The sequence below is a fragment of the Rattus norvegicus genome, chromosome 1 (genome assembly GCF_021556685.1).
Source record: "Rattus norvegicus strain SHRSP/BbbUtx chromosome 1, alternate assembly SHRSP_T2T, whole genome shotgun sequence".
NCBI classification, from domain to species: domain Eukaryota; kingdom Metazoa; phylum Chordata; class Mammalia; order Rodentia; family Muridae; genus Rattus; species Rattus norvegicus.
This window is the reverse complement of record NC_141534.1, coordinates 211,115,216-211,134,687: the sequence shown is the minus strand read 5'-3', so window position 1 is coordinate 211,134,687 and position 19,472 is coordinate 211,115,216. Positions and strand designations below refer to the sequence as shown.

The 19,472-nt window shown below is 54.5% G+C and overlaps 2 protein-coding genes across 5 annotated transcripts; both read right to left on the bottom strand.

The window, feature by feature from the left end:
* Nucleotides 1-354: 354 nt before the first annotated feature.
* On the bottom strand, nt 355-2,054 carry Tssc4 (tumor suppressing subtransferable candidate 4). 4 transcript variants are annotated; one of them, NM_001310046.1, is given in 3 exon segments: nt 355-1,512; nt 1,593-1,687; nt 1,937-2,054. In NM_001310046.1, a coding segment is annotated over 1 exon segment (966 nt). In that variant the 5' UTR covers nt 1,504-1,512; nt 1,593-1,687; nt 1,937-2,054; the 3' UTR covers nt 355-537.
* A 1,454-nt stretch (nt 2,055-3,508) lies between these two features.
* Nucleotides 3,509-19,301, bottom strand: Cd81 (Cd81 molecule). The gene is given in 8 exon segments (NM_013087.2): nt 3,509-4,089; nt 4,176-4,262; nt 4,656-4,757; nt 5,037-5,141; nt 5,352-5,426; nt 6,096-6,193; nt 8,812-8,926; nt 18,988-19,301. Coding segments are annotated over 8 exon segments (711 nt in total). The 5' UTR covers nt 19,054-19,301; the 3' UTR covers nt 3,509-4,026.
* Between the last annotated feature and the right edge of the window lie 171 nt (nt 19,302-19,472).

Here is a 19,472-nt window from a genome sequence, read left to right as displayed (position 1 = left end):
CCTGGAGACATACAGCCCGGACACCAACCATTTGCTGGCTCACAACTTATCCTCTTCCTAGAACCCGTGGTCTGTGCGGGCCCAGTGCTGGGGCTGCACTGGTTTCTGGGGGGCAGGGGGACCATATTATGCTCATCCAGTACCATCAGGGGCACAAGGCTGAACACAGCTACGAGCCCACTCCCTCTGGGTAGGTTACCAGTGACAAACATCAATGCCCATGGCAAACCTTCACAGCGGTCCTCACTAGAGTGGGGAAGGCAGGATGAGGCTGGTAGAGATGCAGTCCTGTAGTTAGCTGCCCAGGACTGTTTGGACATAACTCTTGAGTGGGGCCGAGAAAAATTCACGAAATTCAGTAAATACTCAAAACCTTTATTATTCACCCCAAACAATGGGGCACAAAGGCCTTCAAGGTCCCCTGACCCACAATTCCCAGTCTCTGCCAGAGTTGAGGCCCACACATCCCTACTACAGAGAGCCCACACTGTCCCACCCGGACTGGGCAGGTGAGGAGGTAGAGCGATGGCACTGCAGTCAAACTGAGGGTCCTCTCTCAGACCCTGGCCCCTCCGGGTTACTATCCCTGTTCCGGAAGTGGTCTCTGCTCCGCTTCTTGCTGCCATGGAAACCAACAGTTTTCATACCTATGGGGCCTGATGAGGACTCAGGACGGGCAGCTTCTGAAGGCACCACCACCTCTGGCTGTCCCTGGTGGCCACTCCATTCCTCAGCCTCAGGCCCGGCGAGATGGGCTAGCTCCACTGAGGCCTCACCCCCTGCACCTGACACAACCCCCTTCTTTAGGACCCTCTTCCTCTCAGCCCTAGCCTCGCTGCCCCGCACTGGTTTGGTGAAGACCACTCTTCCCTCCCCACAGCTAGAGGGGTCCTGGTTGAAAAAGGGCACATAGTCTGTGGGGGATGCCTGGCTTCGAGAGCTCAGGAAGGCCAGGGCAGCATCACGATTGCTCTGCTCACTGGTTTCAGACACATCTTCCAGACTGTATTTGGTCCAACGCTCAGGGTGTGACACATAGTCAGGGACAGGGTGTACCCTGGTCGGGTCAGTGTTCCCATGCACTCTGCTCAAGCTTCTTGCTGGAGTCTGACTTGGGGGAGCCACAGGCCGCTTGAAGCTGCAATTGTCAACCACACTGGTTTGGGGAGCAGAGCACGGTTCCTGCCGGGCTGCACTCTCCAGACAATCAAAGATGCTGTGGCTCCGCTGGGAGAAAGTGGAGCTCATGCCTCGGAGGTGGAACGGCTGCACTGCAGTGGTGGGAATGCCCGTGGGGTGCGAGGGAGGGTCATCAGGGCCCGAGTCCTCCTGGCTCTCCCCAGAAAGCCTCTCTGGGGACAACGCTTGGACCTCCACACCACTAGGTAAGCTGAGGTCAGAGTCCGAGTCGCTGAGGGAGACGGTGTCAGAAGGCAGGGTGTCATCCTCGGTGGGTTCCTCAACCTCCAAGCCGGCCTCTGTCTCCGCCATAAGACCTGACATCCGTCCCACCTGTAGCAAGGCAGTCCCAGTTCTGCCGTGAGGGGTGTACCTAATGCCGCACCCCTCCCCGCCCTCCCGGGCTCTTTCACCTCCACTGTGTGCCAGGCGCCTCTACTCACAACCGGACCGGAGGCCTCGCGAAGCTGGGTGGCTAAAGGGTATCCTAGCGTGCACAGATGTGGAGCTGCAGGTTAGGTGGGGTTAAGGAGAGAGTCAACCATGAGATCATAACAGTGTGGACAGACAATAGATGAGCGCTGGGAGATGCTGGTGACAGGGGATCTCCATCAGCGGCTCGTCCCATCACGAGCTCTTAGCAAAGCGCAGCCTCTCTGGGCACACACTGAAGGCACCACCCGGGGTCCGGAGGGGGAGGTGGCAGAAACAGGCACGGTACTGGCCTGGTCGCGGCCCTAGGGAGGCCAGTGCTCACCGTTCCAGCATCCGTACACGCTTCAATAACCTGCCACCTTTCCCGCAGCGTCCCGCCAGTTCCACGGGATTCCGGCCTGTTCAATCTCGCTTGGATTCCTGGGAAACCGAGTCTCGGGCTATCAGAATATTGTGGCTTCAGCGCCCGAGAAACTACAACTCCCAGAAGGCAATGGGGTCACTGCCTAATGCCTGCCGGGACTTGTAACATGTGTGCCATCCCGAAGACCGGAGCGCACACGGAAATCCACCCAGAAATGACGAAAGGGGAAAAGGCGGAGCCGTGATTCCCACAATACTCTAGGGTTAACTGCCAATCGCAAAGGGTTGAGGCTTCTAGCGTCGTCTGTCGGAAGCCACCTGGGCCGGGTCCGACACGAGGAAGTGCGTCACTACGCACTGCGAGCTACAACCAGTTTCCCAGACACTTCCGGCCCTGGGCGGAAGTGGTGCGGGTCTTGTGCTTTGTTGGCTTTCTGGAGTTGGGCGGGACCAAGGTCCTGGTTGGCTCTTGGCGTATAGAGACGTGGTGGTCCTTGTAATGGGTTGGTTGGGGCTTCATAGATTCGAGGCCGTTACCGTGGGCACTGCCTGTCTGTGCTTCCTGACACAGGCACGGACGGACGCTTTAGGTGCTGGACGCTGACCCTACTATTCAAGGCCACACATAATCCTCCTCCAGGCCTGGGACTGTTTTCTTGCATCCTTAGACACCAGAGTCTGAGGATCCACTGGGCTGCTGCATTCTCTCCTCCTTTACTATGTTCTTGAAGCTGTGCAACAGGCTTCCAACAGCCTTGGCCTGGTGCCCATGGGCCTCACAACATAGAATATAAAGGTTCCCTCAGAAGCCAGCCAAGCATGGAACAGGTTGCCCTGGCGTGGGGGGTGGAGGTGGCTGAGACCTAGAATGCCCTAGTACAAGCTTGGGGTTCACCGACAAATCAGCCTACTGCTGGGACCTGAATCTTAGCCAGGACTTCTCCTCTCTAGTGGCCAATTAAATATGCCAGCAGCCTGGGGGAGGGGTGCAGACAGGAGTCAAATAGAAAGACAGTGGTGGTTGCCCCTTGTGTCCAGGAGGTTGCTTTAGCCTGATCCTCAGTTCACAGGGGTGAGCTCAGCGGACTGCCTTTTATTTCTTGAGACACAAGCTAGAACCATCCAGCTCAGTGGAATATTTCTAACACCTAGATACCTGAGATGGGGTAATGGTCTAACCTTTACTGTCTTGTCCCTCAAAAGGAAAGTGTTCTTGCAGTTTATCCCCAACATTCTGTGCTGGATTCCCCTGCCTTGTGGCTCCTCCTACCCGACTCAGCCGACCTGGCATTCCCAACAGATGAGTGGAAATGAGGTCAAGGCTGGTGTTAGGTCAGCATTGAGCTCCCAGTACAGGGAGGTACAGAAGTGAGGGAGTACTCAACATGGAGTGCTCCCAGGGTCCCAGCCCTCCCCACCCACTGTGTTCCACAGGCTCTATTGGACCTGCTCACCCTGTACCTGGCAAAGTTCAGAGCTGACGAGCCAGGTCTCTGACACCACTGGCACAGGAAGAGGTCTGGCAGTCCCATTAGCATGCCTGATTTTTTCCTCCTTTATTAAATGACTGTTTCAAGATTTAATTACAGTTGAAGGTGACACGTTAGAAAGAATAAGTGCATTGAAGGCATAAGAGTGCTTACAAACCCAGCTCTTGAAATGGAGGCAGGAAAGGGACAAGGATTAAAAAGATGGGAGCGATGTGACCCACAGTGGGCAGAGTGGGTGGACATGGCCTTCTAGCTTGGCTATGTGGCCTCTGGACAAGTAGCTATGGAGGAGGTTTGGCTCAGCAGGCAGAACTCTCCAGGGGTCCCAGAAGTACAGGGCCCTGCCAGCTAGGGCCAGCTCCACCTCTACGTCCCCACATACGCCACCTATGTGTGGTGTCGGCTCCAAAAGGTGACAGGAAAAGTTCAGAACAAAAAAGACTCAAAAGTAAAAAGGCTAAGTGTAGCAGAGTAATACAGAAATAGTATATACACAGGCCATGGCCCCCAAGGTGGCCGCTGGTCATTCCAGGGACCATCTGGTGCGAAGCGAAGGGCCTCAGTACACGGAGCTGTTCCGGATGCCACAGCACAGCACCATGCTCAGAATCATCTCGAAGATCTGCAGGAGGGAGAGGCACAGTCAGCACCTAAGACCCTGGGAAGGATGCTTTCTGCCCGCCTACCCACCAGAGGCCCTGTGCTTACCATAATGACAGCTACCACAATGGCTGCAATTCCAATAAGGTACAGCTTCCCAGAAAAGAGCTCATCGATTTTCTGATGGCAGTCTTCCTGCAGGGATGGCAAGACGGTGGTTAACAGTCAGTGGCTAAGTCACAGCTACCACCCTACTCAGTGATGGGGCCTAGGCACCACAGCTTATCTTCCACATGTAAATAAATGTAAAACACATGGACCTGCTGCCTGTGGCCTTCTCTATCACGGGGTAGTGTTTTTGACCTCACTAGTACCCTAGGGTACCAGTGTTTGAGGGACTACTCAAGAGAACAGGTTTTCAGGATATTGCAGGGGTTAACCCAGGCTGTCAGGACCCTGCATCCCACTAATTGAGATGGTCTATGGGCCTTTCAGAGGTCCTGCCTGTTCAGAGTGCTGATCTTCCTGGCGTGCCACATTCCCCTACCTACCACCCAGGATATGATGCCCACCCCCACTCCACGCCACCTTCAGAAGCTGAGTGAATGAGTTGCTGCTTGAGGGACACAGGCTGTTCCTCAGCACGGTGGTGGTCAGTGTGGTCAGCGTATTGGAGCCACAACAGTTGAGCTGCAGAGACCAAGAACAACACTGTCAAGGGAAAGATCAAGCCCACAGCACAGCATCACCCCAAAATATACACTTGGGAGCTGTCTGTCCTTCTGCCTGGTTGGTCACCCTGCACACAAGTCCCATTCCTCCAAACCCCTGGGAAAACGAGGCCCATTAGATTCCTACCTGGGGAATCTAATCATAGAGGAGAACCTTTCCCAGGTCTTGTTACAGAGATCTGGGACTCATGCCCCCACACACCCCACAACCTGCCCTCCTGCTCCAGCTTAGCTGTACCGTCTCGTGGAAGGTCTTCACCACTGCCTTGGCATTGTTAGCATCATCATCCATCACAGCCTGCTGAAGGGCCTGGTCGTAGAACTGCTTCACATCCTTGGCGATCTGGGGGAGAATCATGGTCACGTGCAGCGAAGGGGCTACCACCAAGAGTATTCATCCCACCCCCCATGTGCTCAGCCCCATGCCACCTCTTCCACTAAGCTCCCAAGACCCTGCCCCCACCAATGGGCCCCAGAAATTAAAAAAAAGTACCTGATAACCTATGGGCTCAGAGCAGAGGGCATATCTCCCTCCCCAGTGAATCTGGCTTACCTGGTCTTTGTTTACAAAGCCCCAGATGCCCGCAGCTACCTCACAGGCAAACAGGATCACAAGGCAAGTGAAGAACTAGGAGAAAGAAGAGGTCAGAGCCTTGACCAGCAAGCCCAGGCCTAGCCCACGTGACCAACAACTATGTGCCAAGGGGGTTGGCTGTATCCACTAACCATGGCCTGATTAAGAATGAGCCATGTAGAGCCACTGAGAGATAGAGCCTGATACAGCCCCACTGAGATGGCCAAGTTGTCACGGCCTCCCCCTGCTTCCTATTCTGCAGGATATGGCTGGTGTAAGAAATGCAGCTGACAAGTCCAAGTGTCCACAGCCTTCACTGAGGCACATGCAGCAAAACACCCCGCAACCCTGACCTCAGTTTCCTCACCTCCTTTATCCTACAGCCATGGAAAGGTTAAACTATGAAGTGTGCTTCATTCGTTTCCCCTGCTTTCGATACTGTCAGGGCCTCCCTCCCAGGCTGACCAGGCTCTAGAAGGCATATCTATCTGGGCTTCAGCTTCTTCTCCAGTAGCTAGTATGGTCAGGAGCACTAAGGCTGGCTTTAGGGGTGAGATGCCCTTCTGGAGTCTATTTTTTTCTAAAGTGAAATCCCTTTTTCTAAGATATATATTCATATGCAGACCCAATGGAAATCAAGCGAACAGGAAAACCAAAACCTTGGGGAAGACACGTAAGTTGCCAGAAACCCTGCTCCCCAGCCCTTCAGCCCTTTCTACTCACCGTCCCCAGCAGGCACTGGGACTCCTGGATGGCCCCATAGCACCCCAGGAAGCCTACAAACATCATCACAGCTCCCACAGCAATGAGAATGTAGATGCCTGGGGAGGGGAAGAGCTGGGTAAGCAGGCTGCATGCACCACTGCCTGAGATAGGAAGATCTGACTCACAACCACAACAGGCAGAGGTTAGCAATGTGCGCCATTTGTGCCTCAGTGTCCTGTGAGAGGAGCCGCCACTGCCACTGGAGGACAAAACAGCAATTCAGTGCCCAGAGAACACGGGTAATCTCCATTTCACAGGTATGCTCTGCTCTGGAGCCAGTCCCCCACCACCTGCACCTGAGATCAGGAACCCTCCTCGGCACTCACTGTAGAGGTCTGAGGCAGACTACCCACTTCAGTGCATGAAATGGGGAAGTGGCGTGGATGTCGGGGCCCGATGTCCAGGACTCCCAATACTGGATGAGTGTGAAGACAAGGGTAAGCTAAGCCAGTAACCAACTCCAGGCACCTCATCTCAGGAACGCTGTATAACCATTCTGCTCACCTAACTCTAAGGACAGGAACCTGTGGGGGGGTGGCTGGAGGGCTGACAGAATGATAGGGATAGTTTGAGCAGAGCACCCAACATCTGCCACTGGCTGGGCTGTGAGTTTACAGGGGAACACTGTGGCCCACGAGGCACCAGTTGGACCATGTCCCTGCCTCAGTGGCCACAGTACCCCTCAGCCCCGAGGGAAAGCACACTGTGTCTCTGATGAGCCCTCCATCTCTTGGTTCCTCAGTAGAAGCAGCCCATCCCCCAGTCTCCACGGCAACAATGCAGGGCAGTCCAAGCTTCCTTGTACAGAGTCAGACCCATTGTCCCCTGCCTGGCCAGACCAGCGGAGAAAGTACCGTGGCCTGGACCTGCTGCCAGACTTAGAAACAGGCCAAATCCTCTGGCCTCACTAAACATGCCTGGTCTAGGGGAAACCTCCCACCAAGGTTGCCTAGAAACTGGTTTCACCTTTGCCTCCCAATGGGCGGAGCACCTTCAACCAGGTCCCTGTTGTCAAGCCCTGAAACCCCAACCTCAAGATGAGGTGTAGGCTGTCTCAAAGGAGGATACATACAGTCGGGCACCCAACACACAGGCACTGTCCCAGGACTTCCTAGGCCTAACGCATGTCTCACCTAAAGCCCATGTGGTGGTTTCTGGGATGTTAGGCAAGCCCTGAACTCACTCTCCTAAACACTGGACAAGACACCTTTTTCAGGGCCTAGAGGAGCTCAGTTCAGGGGCAGCAGGAGGCTCCAGAAAGTCAATTCAGGTTGTCCAGGGACACAGCAGCCAGAGTAGCTCCTACCCATAGGCTATGGGCCTTGCTGTCAGCACCCAACCTGCTACACAGTGTAGTCCCTGAGACTATTTACCCAGTATCCAGGGGGCCATAACCCCAGATGGGCAGGTGGCTGAGCAGCTCTGGAACTGGAGCCTGGAGTAGACTATTATGAGAACATGAGGATAGAGACCTGCTTCCTAGGCCACCCTATCTGGGCTCTGCAGGGTACCCAGCCTCTCCTGCCATACCAGTGCAGAGTGGGAACACAGCCTTCCCCTTGTCTGTCTCTGACGCCCAGATCTCCCTTGTAAAGAGACCCATACCAGTTGCTACACAACAAGCCAGTGTCTGTATGAGCTAGTGGGCATCCTCCTCCTCCTCTGAAGGTACCAGATCCAAGGACGGATAGCTGGTGTGGGCCCTTTCCTACTAACAACCACGCCTGAAAACTGCTACCCCTCACAGCCTTCCTCGAAGGAGACCAGGTTCTGGCCCCAGCCTACATTGTCTGGACTCTACCACGGTCCATTTTACCCACGCTGAAGCTGTGGGCAGAGTATAGGGAGGAAGGAAATAGAGCGAGTCATGTGGTGACCAAAGCCCTGTCTGCTCTGGGGCACTTAGGCGGAAAGGGAGAATGCTGATTACTTCAGATCTCCTGGTCCCCACTCAGCCTCAAGCATGTCTCCCCAGCCCCTTCTAGGCTCCACAGGAGGAGGAGGAAGATCCACATTAGACCCCTGATGAAGGTGAGAGCTTTAGAAGGGTGAAACCATCTCCAAATACTTCTTCAGTTCTCGGGACACCAGGTCCCTCTTCCAGGGGGAGGAAGGAGGAAAGCTTCCTCCTTCAGCACAGAATAGTGGACCACAGCATAGGACAGCATAGCTCAGCCGCTATCTTCCTGCTTGAGAGGGAGGTGCTCAGTCCCCCACAGGCAGCCAAATAAGGCAGGTGCAGCAGTCTGGCCTCTGCTGGTGGGGGTGGGGTGGGGTGTGATGGGGTATCTGAGTCATTCACTGTCTCCAGCCTTCCCCAACTCAGGACTCCTGGGGCCTCAGCTGTTGCTAGCCCAGGCATCCAGCCCCACCCTGCCCAGGAAGGTTCACTAGAAATGTCCATGTTAAAATAAGCAAGGTCCTACAAGGCCCCTGCCCTTCCCAGCTGCTTCCTTTCAGTTTAGCCCAGTCTCAGATCTGTGGGGTCCCCAGCAGCACCACACCCAACCCAACTCTCCTCTTGTAGGCAGCCTCCCTCTCCAGCTCATACTAGGCCTAGGCCACTGTGGGTTCTAATGCCCCACCCACCAGATTCAGATTCATCAGCCTCTTCCTGGAAGCCCTCCCTGACTGTTCTGGACTTGTGACTAGACCCTGTCTCTTTGTTACTCACCCACATAGAAGGTGCTAGGTGCTGGTTTGTCTCCCAGTTCCAGGTAGAGAAGGCTGGTGGTCTGTGGATCATGGCGCAACCACAGAGCTACACCTAGGATCACACCTCCAGCCAGCTAGGAAAAAAAAATCAGGAACAATGTCATATAGAGGCCAGAGCGCTGTGAGGCGATGGAACCCTACGATGCTTATCATATAAAGCCATCACTTCCAGTTGTGGAGCCGGACGTCAACCAGGCCCCATGGGGTCTGCTCACTGAGCCACTGCCGCTGAGCTCTGGGTCCCACCAGCTCCTTTCATTGTAACTCTAGAACAGAGTTCAAGTGTACCTCTAATAGTGCACGACACAAACAAGGAGGTTTGGGCAGAAAACGTGGCTCAGTTGATAAGAATGTAGGGAGCCCTGGGTTCAAGCTAGCACCACGTAAACTGGGTTTGGTGGCACTTGAGAAGTAAAAGCAGGAGGATCAGGAATTCAAGGTCATGTGAGTTTGAGACTAGCCTGGGCTATTGAAACCTTGTCTCCAAAATCAACAGGAAACATTTTTTCCCCCTACTGTTCCAGATTGACCAACTGTACAACATTTTTATCTGAGAAGTGGCCACAATGAGCCCTAGCCACTCAGGATGCTGCCGGGCTCTCCCCTGGTACCCTGTCCCAACGGCCCTGAGACTGTGTAGAGACTGCTTCAGGTAGGGTACTGAGAACTCTGCGGTAGAGACACCAAGGTCTCCCTGCCAGGAGGACAGGGGTGACCATGTGATGTCACCAGGCCCCACGGTGAGAACAGACCAAGGGAGGCAATCTCTTCCCCACTTCTAGGCCTTCTCTTCTGGAAGGGTCAGTGGCACTCCCCAGTAGAGACAGCAAATAGAAACCAGAACCCGGGCCTGAAAGGGCACCTGCTCTTCACTCTGGGGATTCAGGACAGAGCACAAGCTCAAGAAAGTTCTGGGGAAATTCCCAAGCAGGATGGTCCCGGAAAGAGGACATATGGAACTCACCTACCTTCTTCTACCCTAGGATCTCGTGCTCTGCTTAACCCTCAAAGAGGAAGCTGTGGTGGGGGATACTTTCTCCTGATTACCATCGCCCTCTACTCCTACCCCATTCATGCGCCCTTCTTCCTCAGTTTCTCAGTCTCCTCTTTAGGTGTTTAATTCCATGTTCACACTCCAATCCAAGAGGGATGAGCCCCCAACCTCCACCAGAGCCTAAGAGAAGAGAGTGTGTAATATAAAAATCAAAGTCACACCGAGCACCTGTGCCCAATCCACAAATGGCATGAAGACTGAGACTCTGACGGTGCCTTCATGTGTAACAGCCCTAGTAATGCTGGGGATCCCCAGACCTTCCAGCACGTTACAGCGACAGCTCTGTCTACACACCCTTAAGAGCCTAGCCATCAACTTGGGCAACAGAGGCAGGAGGGTAGGGCATGGCACAGGCTCCAGCAGGCAGCACAGTGCCAGACTCCTCCTAAACTGGCTTGAGGAGGCAGTGACAGGACTGAGTTGCCCTGGTAACCTGGCTTCCTTTGAAACATCACTTATTTTGTTTAAGAACTGGTCCAGAGGTCTTTCTGAGAACCTGAGCAGGAGAACCAGGAGGCACACCTGTTCCTCATCCTTCCCTTGGTGGTAACATGACCCTGCGGTGACAAACCCTGATAGCCACAGAGGCTGAGGGGCAGCTGGTGGGTCACCCTGCTTTCCTCAGTCTGTGGGCTTACCTGTAAAACAGTCGAGCACACAACCATGCTTGACTCTGGCTTCTCTAATGGTAAGGGGATATTGTCTGTGAACTGGGGGCAAAACAGGGTGAGAGATGCTGTTCAGCTGAGTCCCAAAGGCTGCTAATGTGGGTGTCTGGCCAAGCCATCACTTACAGACAGGTTTTATAAAAGAGTTGGGATCAGGGAGTTGACTCCAGAAAACTCTCTGGGATTTATTCTTTAACTGACAGACCTGAATAAAAAGAGAGAAAGAGAAAGAGAAAGCTAAGGATCTGTGGCTGTCAATCATAAGAGAGGCCAAACTGGGGTGGGGGTAGGCAAGGCATCTGGGAATAGGGACTTGGCCACTCACCCCATTGTCCCAGGGGCAATCAGAGCTGAATGGGAAGGAAAGTCAGGCACTGGGATGACTTCCTCCAGCAAAGTGACCCTTCACCCTGCTGCTCTAGGGAGAGGTAGAGGGAGTGCTGGGAAAAGTAAGGGGCCCAGGAAGGTGGGACAAGGGTCTTCAAGGACTAAGAGGCTGGAAAGAAACCTCAGCTTCAAATGTAACTAACATAACCAAAACAGATGAGGAACTTCCAAAACTCTATGGTAAGAGAGCTAAACCACACTCATGTTTTATAAGATGTGTACACACACACACACACACACACACACACACACACACACACACACACACACACAGAGGGCATGCAAGCACTGGTTCAGACTACTCTCCTGACATCATGAAGCACTAAAGAGCCACAAGGAGATTATGAATCTACCCACTGACCCCAAATTGCCACCGGTGCTCCCGGGTGGGGTGAGGAGTGGTGCTTCTGCATTGGCAAGCATTTCTGAAGTCTTCCTCTGAGAAAGTTAGCTGGCACCTCCCACTTACCACAGCCAGCCTTGCACTTCAGGTCTTATGCTCGTGTGTGCATGTCCCCCAAATGTTTCCCTGTTACAGCCTGACCTAGAGCAGTCCATATGTCCCCTGGTCAGTGAATGGGCAGACCCTGGGTCCATCTCATGGCCCGTGAGACAGCATGGAGGACAGTTCAATCATGGGGAATAAAAGGAGCACATAGAAGATGAAGCAGCTGGTGCCTTCTGACCCTGCTCAGATGAAAGCAGAATTCAAAGTTCGTTCAAGATAGTACGGTGATAACCCAACAGAAATTCTGCCGTGAGATGGGATAAAGGGGGACCACAGAGAGCCCAGGATACTCTCCTGAAGGTGCTAAGTTTCATGGAGTGTAAATGTTGACTATTATATGTCAAGCACAGCTTCAGAAAGCTACTTACCCCACCCTTGCTCCACTCCACAGTCCCTGGATCAGTGGCTCTGCTAAACTACATTCCCCAGGCCCAAGAAGGGGATAGGGGTGTCCAAGTGATTAGTAGCAGTCAGGTATATATATATATATATATATACATCTTGTCTCTAGAACCATAGGTTCAGAATGATCTGCAAAATCCGGGCAACACTCACACCCGTTTAAAAGAAGAAAATAAGAAAGTCTGGTGTCCATGGAAAATGGAGGGGTGCCACTGGATGGAGCCCCAGGTAAGGGTAAGGATGGTCTGAGCGTCTGGCTGTGTCATATGCCAGCTAGGGTATCACAGATCCATCTCAACTCCTCCACCCTCCTCGTCATTTGTAAACAGGGGAAGTGATACGCACAGGCTGCTAAATATGATGTCACTGTATTTAGCTCTCGATAGAGCTGAGGAGCAAGTGAGCCGTGAAGATTCTTACCGACAGCAGAACCTGGGATGTCTTCGAGAACCCACTCAGGGACCTAAGACACCTCTGCCCAAAGCTTCCTTTCTCCAGGTGGCTCTGCCACCTGCTCCTGTAGCCTAAAGGCCTTCTGCTTAGAGGTGGGGGTGGGAAGCACCCAGGTGGCATGTCCAGGTTCCTGGAGTTCCTTCCCTGACACAAAAGGATGCATTCATGACTCTATGCAGGATTATGTTGCTTCCTCCTTCTTAAGGACTAATCCATAACAGACTCAAACTTTAACAAGATGAGGAGCTGCCAAGCGTGCTGGGTCCCTGCCCAGCTGGGCTTGTGGTTTCCCAGAAGTGACTGAAAGGGAACAGGCTTGGGACAGTGTTCTACTCTGTGCTAGCTGCCCCCTGCCCAGCCTTGGCCCAACCTCAGATAGGGGCTTCTCTGAAGCTTTCCCATTGCTACCCACACGAAGCCCACTAGGAAGGGACAAGGCTCCTGAAACCAGCTTGGTAGGTGTGAATGTTCACCCAGATACCCCAAAATGCTCCATAAAGCTCACTGTAACAATAGCTTGTTCCTTTAAGTGACCCTTCGTGCCACAAGAGAAAAACCAAAGGCTGAGGGTTGGGGCTTACTCAAAGCCTTTTGGGTACGTGATGCAAACTGGAAGGTGTACCACAAAATGCCTGCCCACCTAAGCAATTTGGAGGTGCCAAGGGGTTCCAGGAACCTCTCCTGTGATGGCAGAGGCTGTGGAGACCAAAGGCAGTGGCCTCAAGAGGCCTTCCCTGGGCGACTGGGATAAGTCAGAGTTAAGAGGTTCAGAGTGTTTTTAGGGGCATTGGTTAGGTAAAGAGGCTAACTTAGGTGCTGCCTTAACGGGGGTCCTGGCATGTTCATCTCATGTGTTCAAGGCACCACAGGAGTTCAGGACCTGGTCTGGGGCATGGACGATGGGGACAAGGCCAGATTCTTCCCTGAGAGATAATGGATCTTACTCAGGCCTTCCTAGGAGAGGTAAAGACTTGCAGTCAACCAAAGGAAGCTCAGGAAGGAAGCTAGAGAGAGAGGCAGGAATCCTTGCTTTGGCCAGGAAGTATGGTTCCTTTCACAAGGCCCCTTGCCTCAGGAAGCCACTGTCCTAGCATCTAAAAATAGGCAGTAAAGCAAAAGCCTAGCTCTGGGGCCCAACTGATAGCCTGGGGGTGGTGGTGGAAAGGGCTAAGGCATGGCCACGGGAGAATACACTGCTGTCTTGAGGTACAGGAGATTGGGCTGGGCCACTCTACATGGTGCCACACTACACGGCTCCTTCTCAGGCAAGGAGGCTAGAAGTACCTTCCCCACCTGTCCTGTACCTGCCCTCCTCTAGGATGAGTGCTGCAGAGGATCCAGGGAAGCCTGGTACCCAGAAAAATACAAAGGGAGGCAGGGGCTGAGAGTAGGCAGAAGCTCTACATAGCTCTGGCATTACCACCAGCAGCACCAAGAGGCTTCCGTCTGTCCCAGGTTAGGCAGGACCCTCTGTCTCAAGGCCAGGCTGCGGGGCTGGCACAGCTTTACAGGCCACTTTGACTATGGAACATGGCAGCACAGTGGAGTGCAGTTCTACCCTATCCCACTGCTTCCTCGAGCGGCAGCTAGTTGCTTAAAAACCTCAGTTCCCTTATCACCTGCAACGGGTCTGATAACAGTCCAGCAGAGTGTTACTTTGGGAGAGCTGAATGAACTGTTATCATGGTCTCCAGAGTACAGGAGAAGACTGTTTCCTGGGGCAAAGGCCAGGCCATTCCCCTAGGATGAGGACTTTTAGCCATGAAAAGTAATGAGAGTCCAGGTGATGGTGGCACAGTACCTTTAATCCCGGCACTTGGGAGGCAGAGGCAGAGGCAGAGGCAGGGGCAGGGGCAGGGGCAGGGGCAGGGGCAGGGGCAGGGGCAGGGGCAGGGGCAGGGGCAGAGAGGAGGCAGAGGCAGAGGCAGAAACAGTGGCAGAGGCAGAGGCAGAAACAGTGGCAGAGGCAGAGGCAGGGGCAGGGGCAGAAAGGGGCAGAGAGGAGGCAGAGGCAGAGGCAGAGGCAGAGGCAGAGGCAGAGGCAGAGGCAGAGGCAGAGGCAGAGGCAGAGGCAGAGGCAGAGGCAGAGGCAGAGGCAGAGGCAGAGGCAGAGGCAGAGGCAGAGGCAGAGGTGGAGGCAGGCGATCTCTTGTGTTTGAGGCTAGCCTGGTCTACAGAGAGTTCCAGGATGGCCAGAAAAGCTCTGCCTTGAAAACAGACAAAAAGAGTTGTGAGGTGAATGAACACTAGTGGGTGGACGGCAGTGATAGTATATGCCTGTCACACTCCACAGTATGTGTTTGTCACACTCCACAAGCCCTTGCAACACAAGGTCCCACTCCAGAGCTCAGGGATGGGCTTCAGGAGGACAGGTGGCCTGAGCTTCCTCATTTCCGCACCCAGCCACACCAGACATCTGTAAATACCATTGGGACCTTACTGCTTAGCTGCAGTACAGAGCCAACACTGATGCTTGACCACGGGTGAAAGCACAGCTAAACAAGTCACAGAGGACGCCACAGACCCACCCTGAGAAAGTGCTAATGACCCAAGCTGACATCGTGTATGGAGTGACCCGTGAGACAGTGCAAGGGAAACACAGGACCCTTGGGGGCCCTATTACCCAGCATCTTCTGCCCAAATTGCCTGGTTCCCAGGCTCTTGGCCTGGATTACCAACTCAGTGCTTTGGGGCTAGAAAACTATGGGTGTCCTGGTTCTAAAGCACCCCCTGCACTCCCATCCCTGAAGCTCTCCCCAGACTCCACATGAAGGAAGGCAGTCTCCCTCTCCCAACACCCCCTTGCAGTTACTTTGGCAGCCACTCCAGGATGCCCACCACCAACTGCTTGATGCCCAACCCCTTGTGAACAGTTCCCTCAAAGGTAGAGCCCAAATAGTTTGCATAACCCATGCTCTGCAGCTAGCCAGGCAGAATAGCTTAGACTGGATCTAGAAGTGTGTTCTTTCTCTCCACCCCCACCCCCGTTTGTGTGTGTGTGTGTGTGTGTGTGTGTGTGTGTGTGTATGTTTGTGTTTGTGGGGGAGGTACTAGGGGTCACAGTCAGTCACTGGCGTGCCAGGTCAGAGTACTAAACAGTTGAAGGTTACCAAAGGCCACTTCTCGGGACACCTAATTCTCTAGCAACAGTCCTAGGAACAAAATGGGTACCTATAGGACCACCCAACACTCACACTATGTCCTACCTGATTCCCTGGTGTCAGGGCCATAGGTACCTGAACCCTCTCCCACGAACAAGGGTGATTTCCTGTTCTCTCCCTAGGGCAGCTGGACCCTAAGCCTTTTACAACCGAGGTTCCAATCCCTTTGGCAGGGCTCTGGGTGCAGGAATCAAGGTTGGCAGTTGTTGGTATGCCCCTAGAGCGTCACAGAAGCTCTGTGTGAGGTAGGACGGAGCTAGAAGGCAAGTGCAGAGAGAAAGCCAGAAGGGTCCAGAAAGAATGGGGTCTGGGCTCTTACTATGAGGGGGCAGTGTGTGGAAACCAGAGTAGAGGATATCAGGGGGCTTCCCACTTCTCTACTCTAGCTCTGTGCCCCCCACTGCTCGGATGTCCTTTTGTGAAGCCAGTCCAGGGATGAACCAGACTTCCCCCTCTCAGGCAGCCCAACCCAATGATTGTCTTTCCCAAAGCCAGGCCAGCAGACAGCCTGGGGAAATGAGGGGAAGTCTGTTCTTCCACTGGTGAACCTAGGCACAGGAAGTTCTCATTCTACCCTGAGCCCACAGGATTGGAGCCCCTCTGCCGGAAGGAAGGCAGCAGACCGCTGGGTGACAGACAGTCATGTTCAGTCTGGAGAATTAAATGCCAGTTAAGAGGCTGTAATCAGCCTTTTGTGGTGGGTCTGGCTGCCTAGGCTACTGGAAGGGGGCCACCAGCAGCCTTAGGCTGGAGGAGCAGCCAGTTCTGTGGGGGAACACAGTGAAGATTGGTGGCAGCCTCCTCCCCTTAACTGACTACTCCTATGGAGACATTATCACACAAAGTTCCTACAGACCCACCCCAAGCTATAGGCTGGCAGAGCGATAAACCATCCCCTGCTCTCTTGCCCTATTCCCAGCCGGAGTCAGGAGACTGGTCCCTTTACCCCCAGACCTGTCTCAGGGACAAGTAACTACCCTACTTCTAAGAGCATCTTACATGGTCTCTGCTGCACACCACTCATTTTTCAGGTTTGTGACCTGCCCGGTATATCTTGGGAGTCTAGAACTCTGCCAGGCCCTGAGTAGGTTCTGAACTCAAGCCCAAGGAGGACTGGTGGGAGTGAGAGTGTGCAGGCAAGGGTGCCTGGAATGTCCCCTCCCACAGAGAAACCTCTTTAATCTTCAAACTGGAAATTTTAAAAAGTGTCCATCGAAACATTTACTGTCAACCGAATCTCCCTACATAAGAGCTCTTAGCCCCCATACCCACCACAGGCCCACAGGACCTCTCAGCCCCCTCCCTAGGCACTTCTTACTTCATTGCTCAGCTTCTCTTGGCCCCACTCCCTCTTGGATACTGTGCCCAGCATCCATTTCCTGAGCCTTCTCTGCGCCAAGCCCCTTGTTCCACTCTGGAGTGCATTAGCTAGTCTACCCACAATCCCAGGAGACAGAGACCCCAAGAACTCTCACTTTAGAGGGGAGAAGTGAAGACCATGGACCAGAGTGATGGGGTGGGGTTCCCCAAAGGTTCAATTTCATGACATCAGGAACTATAGTCACAGGACAGACCTTGCTACATGGGGCACAGAAGGAGCTCCTCTGCCAGGGTGGTGTTCACCAGATGTAGCCTGGCTCTGCACCATATCCTACTCACTGTGGGGCCAACATGGGTGGGGAGGAGAGGGCTATGGGATTGTGAAAGGATACAGTTTTTGCTGTTCTGCAGTCAGTAGGCAGGCCCCTGGGAGCAGGGAGAGGCTTTAGAACCGTTTCCTGGAGCCTTGATAGAGAGTACCCCAGGGACATGTTGGCACTCCACCCCAGCTGCCTGGGAAACAAGCAACCTCACCCAGCCCCAGCACTCCAGGGAGCCTAGGGGGTTCTGCCAGTTGGATAAGGTGGGTGGGCCAAAAAAGAAATATCTTGCAGGGTCCTGACATCCCACATCTGAGGTGTAACGGGGGTGGGGAGGTGGATAAAACACTTCTTGGGAGTGCATTTAACTCCTTGCATGGTTCAGAGTAGACAAACACTATCCAACATGGCTACCCAGTCAAGAGCCCAAGGCATGCCCGGGCAGAGCAAGTTTAGCCCCATCACCCACGCTGCTCCCCTCAGTGTGTTCCCTGGAGTCACTGTGACTGGTCCCTGCAGCAAGTCGTGCAGCATACATAGCTCCAGCTGAGTTTAGTCCAGTCCCTGCCCATCCCTCACATCTTATTACCCTCCACCCCACCCACACCCCCCCTGGGATCGTCAGCAGTTCACGATGGAAAACAGGTGTCCCCTGTCTTACACACTCACTCTAGGGGCTGTCTTACAAGTTTGCCCTCCCAGCTTCAACTTTAGAGACACACTGCCTTGGCATAACCTCATTTCTTTCTGGGAAGGAGGGTGGTGGGAAGAGCAGTCTGTGCACTGCAGTGGGGAGGGTGGCACCACTGTCCGGAGGAGTGGCCAGCACTGCCCACTCAAGTCCCCGCTGGCAGGTCTGTTAAGACTCCCCATTCCCAACCTAGTCAGGAAATGGAAAGAAGCCCATATGTAAGTAACCAATGGTTACTCGCAGCAATGTAGACAGTCGGGACCCAGGGACACTTGGAGACCCTCCTATACCCATGTCTCCATTCCAAGATGACCACATGGGTGTGCACCTCTTTCCAAAGTGGAGAGCCCAGCTTAGATTCTGTATATATGAAAAGATCCCAAGCCCCTGGTTTGTACAGACCCAAGATCATTGCACCACCCTGGCCTGCACCAACTCAGAATGCCCTCTTCCTTTCAAAAGACTCCACAGGATCTTAAGGGCCAGGCTGGGGCTGTAATCTGTGCAGGAGACGACAGACAAGGAGGAGGGGCAGCTGGGGGGATGGGGGTGGAGGTGGTTAGGAACTGGGGCACAGTGAGCAGCAGCACGCGGCCCGGGCCACCCTGCCCTCTAGGTCTGGAGCTCGAGCATCCCAGGGTGGCAATACCAAGCTAGAGGGTAAGCAGGGGTGGTGTAATAGTGGGGTTGATATCTCCAAGGCAAGTATGGAGTGCCCCCACCACTTCGAGGCCGCCTATTCAGGGGCGGTGGCTACGATGAGCTCATGGGGGCGGGGCGCCAAGATCCCGCCCTTCTCGAGCCCCCTCACTGCTCGAGAAGCAGGATGGTCCCCAAAACAACGTTCAGGAGGGTGCGAGTACCCCCTTCACAGCTGAGGGCTCTTGATTACCTGGCTCTAGCCCGCAGACTCTTGCACCAGTTCCCAGCACTCAGAGGGGACAGGCGAGCGAGCCTGATTTCCCGGCCCCAGAAGCCCCTCGAGCGGAGGCCCGGAAGCTCAGCTCTCGGCCCTAACCCCGCTGGCGAGGGGCGCCAGGACCCCAACCGGCGGTCGGAGCCCACAGGTGGCGCCGCAACTTCGCGGTTGCGCTGCGCCTTCTCAGCTGGGCCTAGCGCGCTGCCCGGCCTGGCTGCCGTGGGGTGCGCCCCGTCCCCAGTGGCTGCTCACCCAGAAGACGAAATTGAAGACGAAGAGCAGGTATTTGATGCATTTGGTGCAGCCTTCCACCCCCATGGCGGCGCGCGGCCTGCGGAGCTTGGGTTGGTCCTGGAGCGGGCGGTCTGGGGACGCAGTACCGGAGTCCGGGACTGGAAGATAGCCTGGGTCGCTTGAGGGCCGGAGAACTGCGGTGCGGCTATTGAGACGTAGGGTAGAGAAGGGTTGGAGGCCTAGCCGGAGGCGCTAGAGTCGCTACCGCTTTGAAGCAAGGGCGCGCTCGCTCAGACCGGGCGCGCGCCGAGCTCTTCACTCTTTATAGACCGCTAGGTCCGGCCCCTCTGAGGCCCCGCCCCTAGGACGCTCCGCCCCTGGCCCCGCCTCCCGCCTGCGGGGTGCCCGGGCCAGGGGTGCTTGGGTGGGTGCTGCCACCTCAGTCCCAGAGTAAGTGTTCGGGAACTCGGTGCAGCTGGTTCTTGGGGCCTCGGTGCACTGTG

What these genes read in the sequence shown, in the direction of transcription:
- Tssc4 (XM_087573504.1), bottom strand. Translation starts at nt 1,503, where the DNA reads ATGTCAGGTCTTATGGCGGAGACAGAGGCCGGCTTGGAGGTTGAGGAA.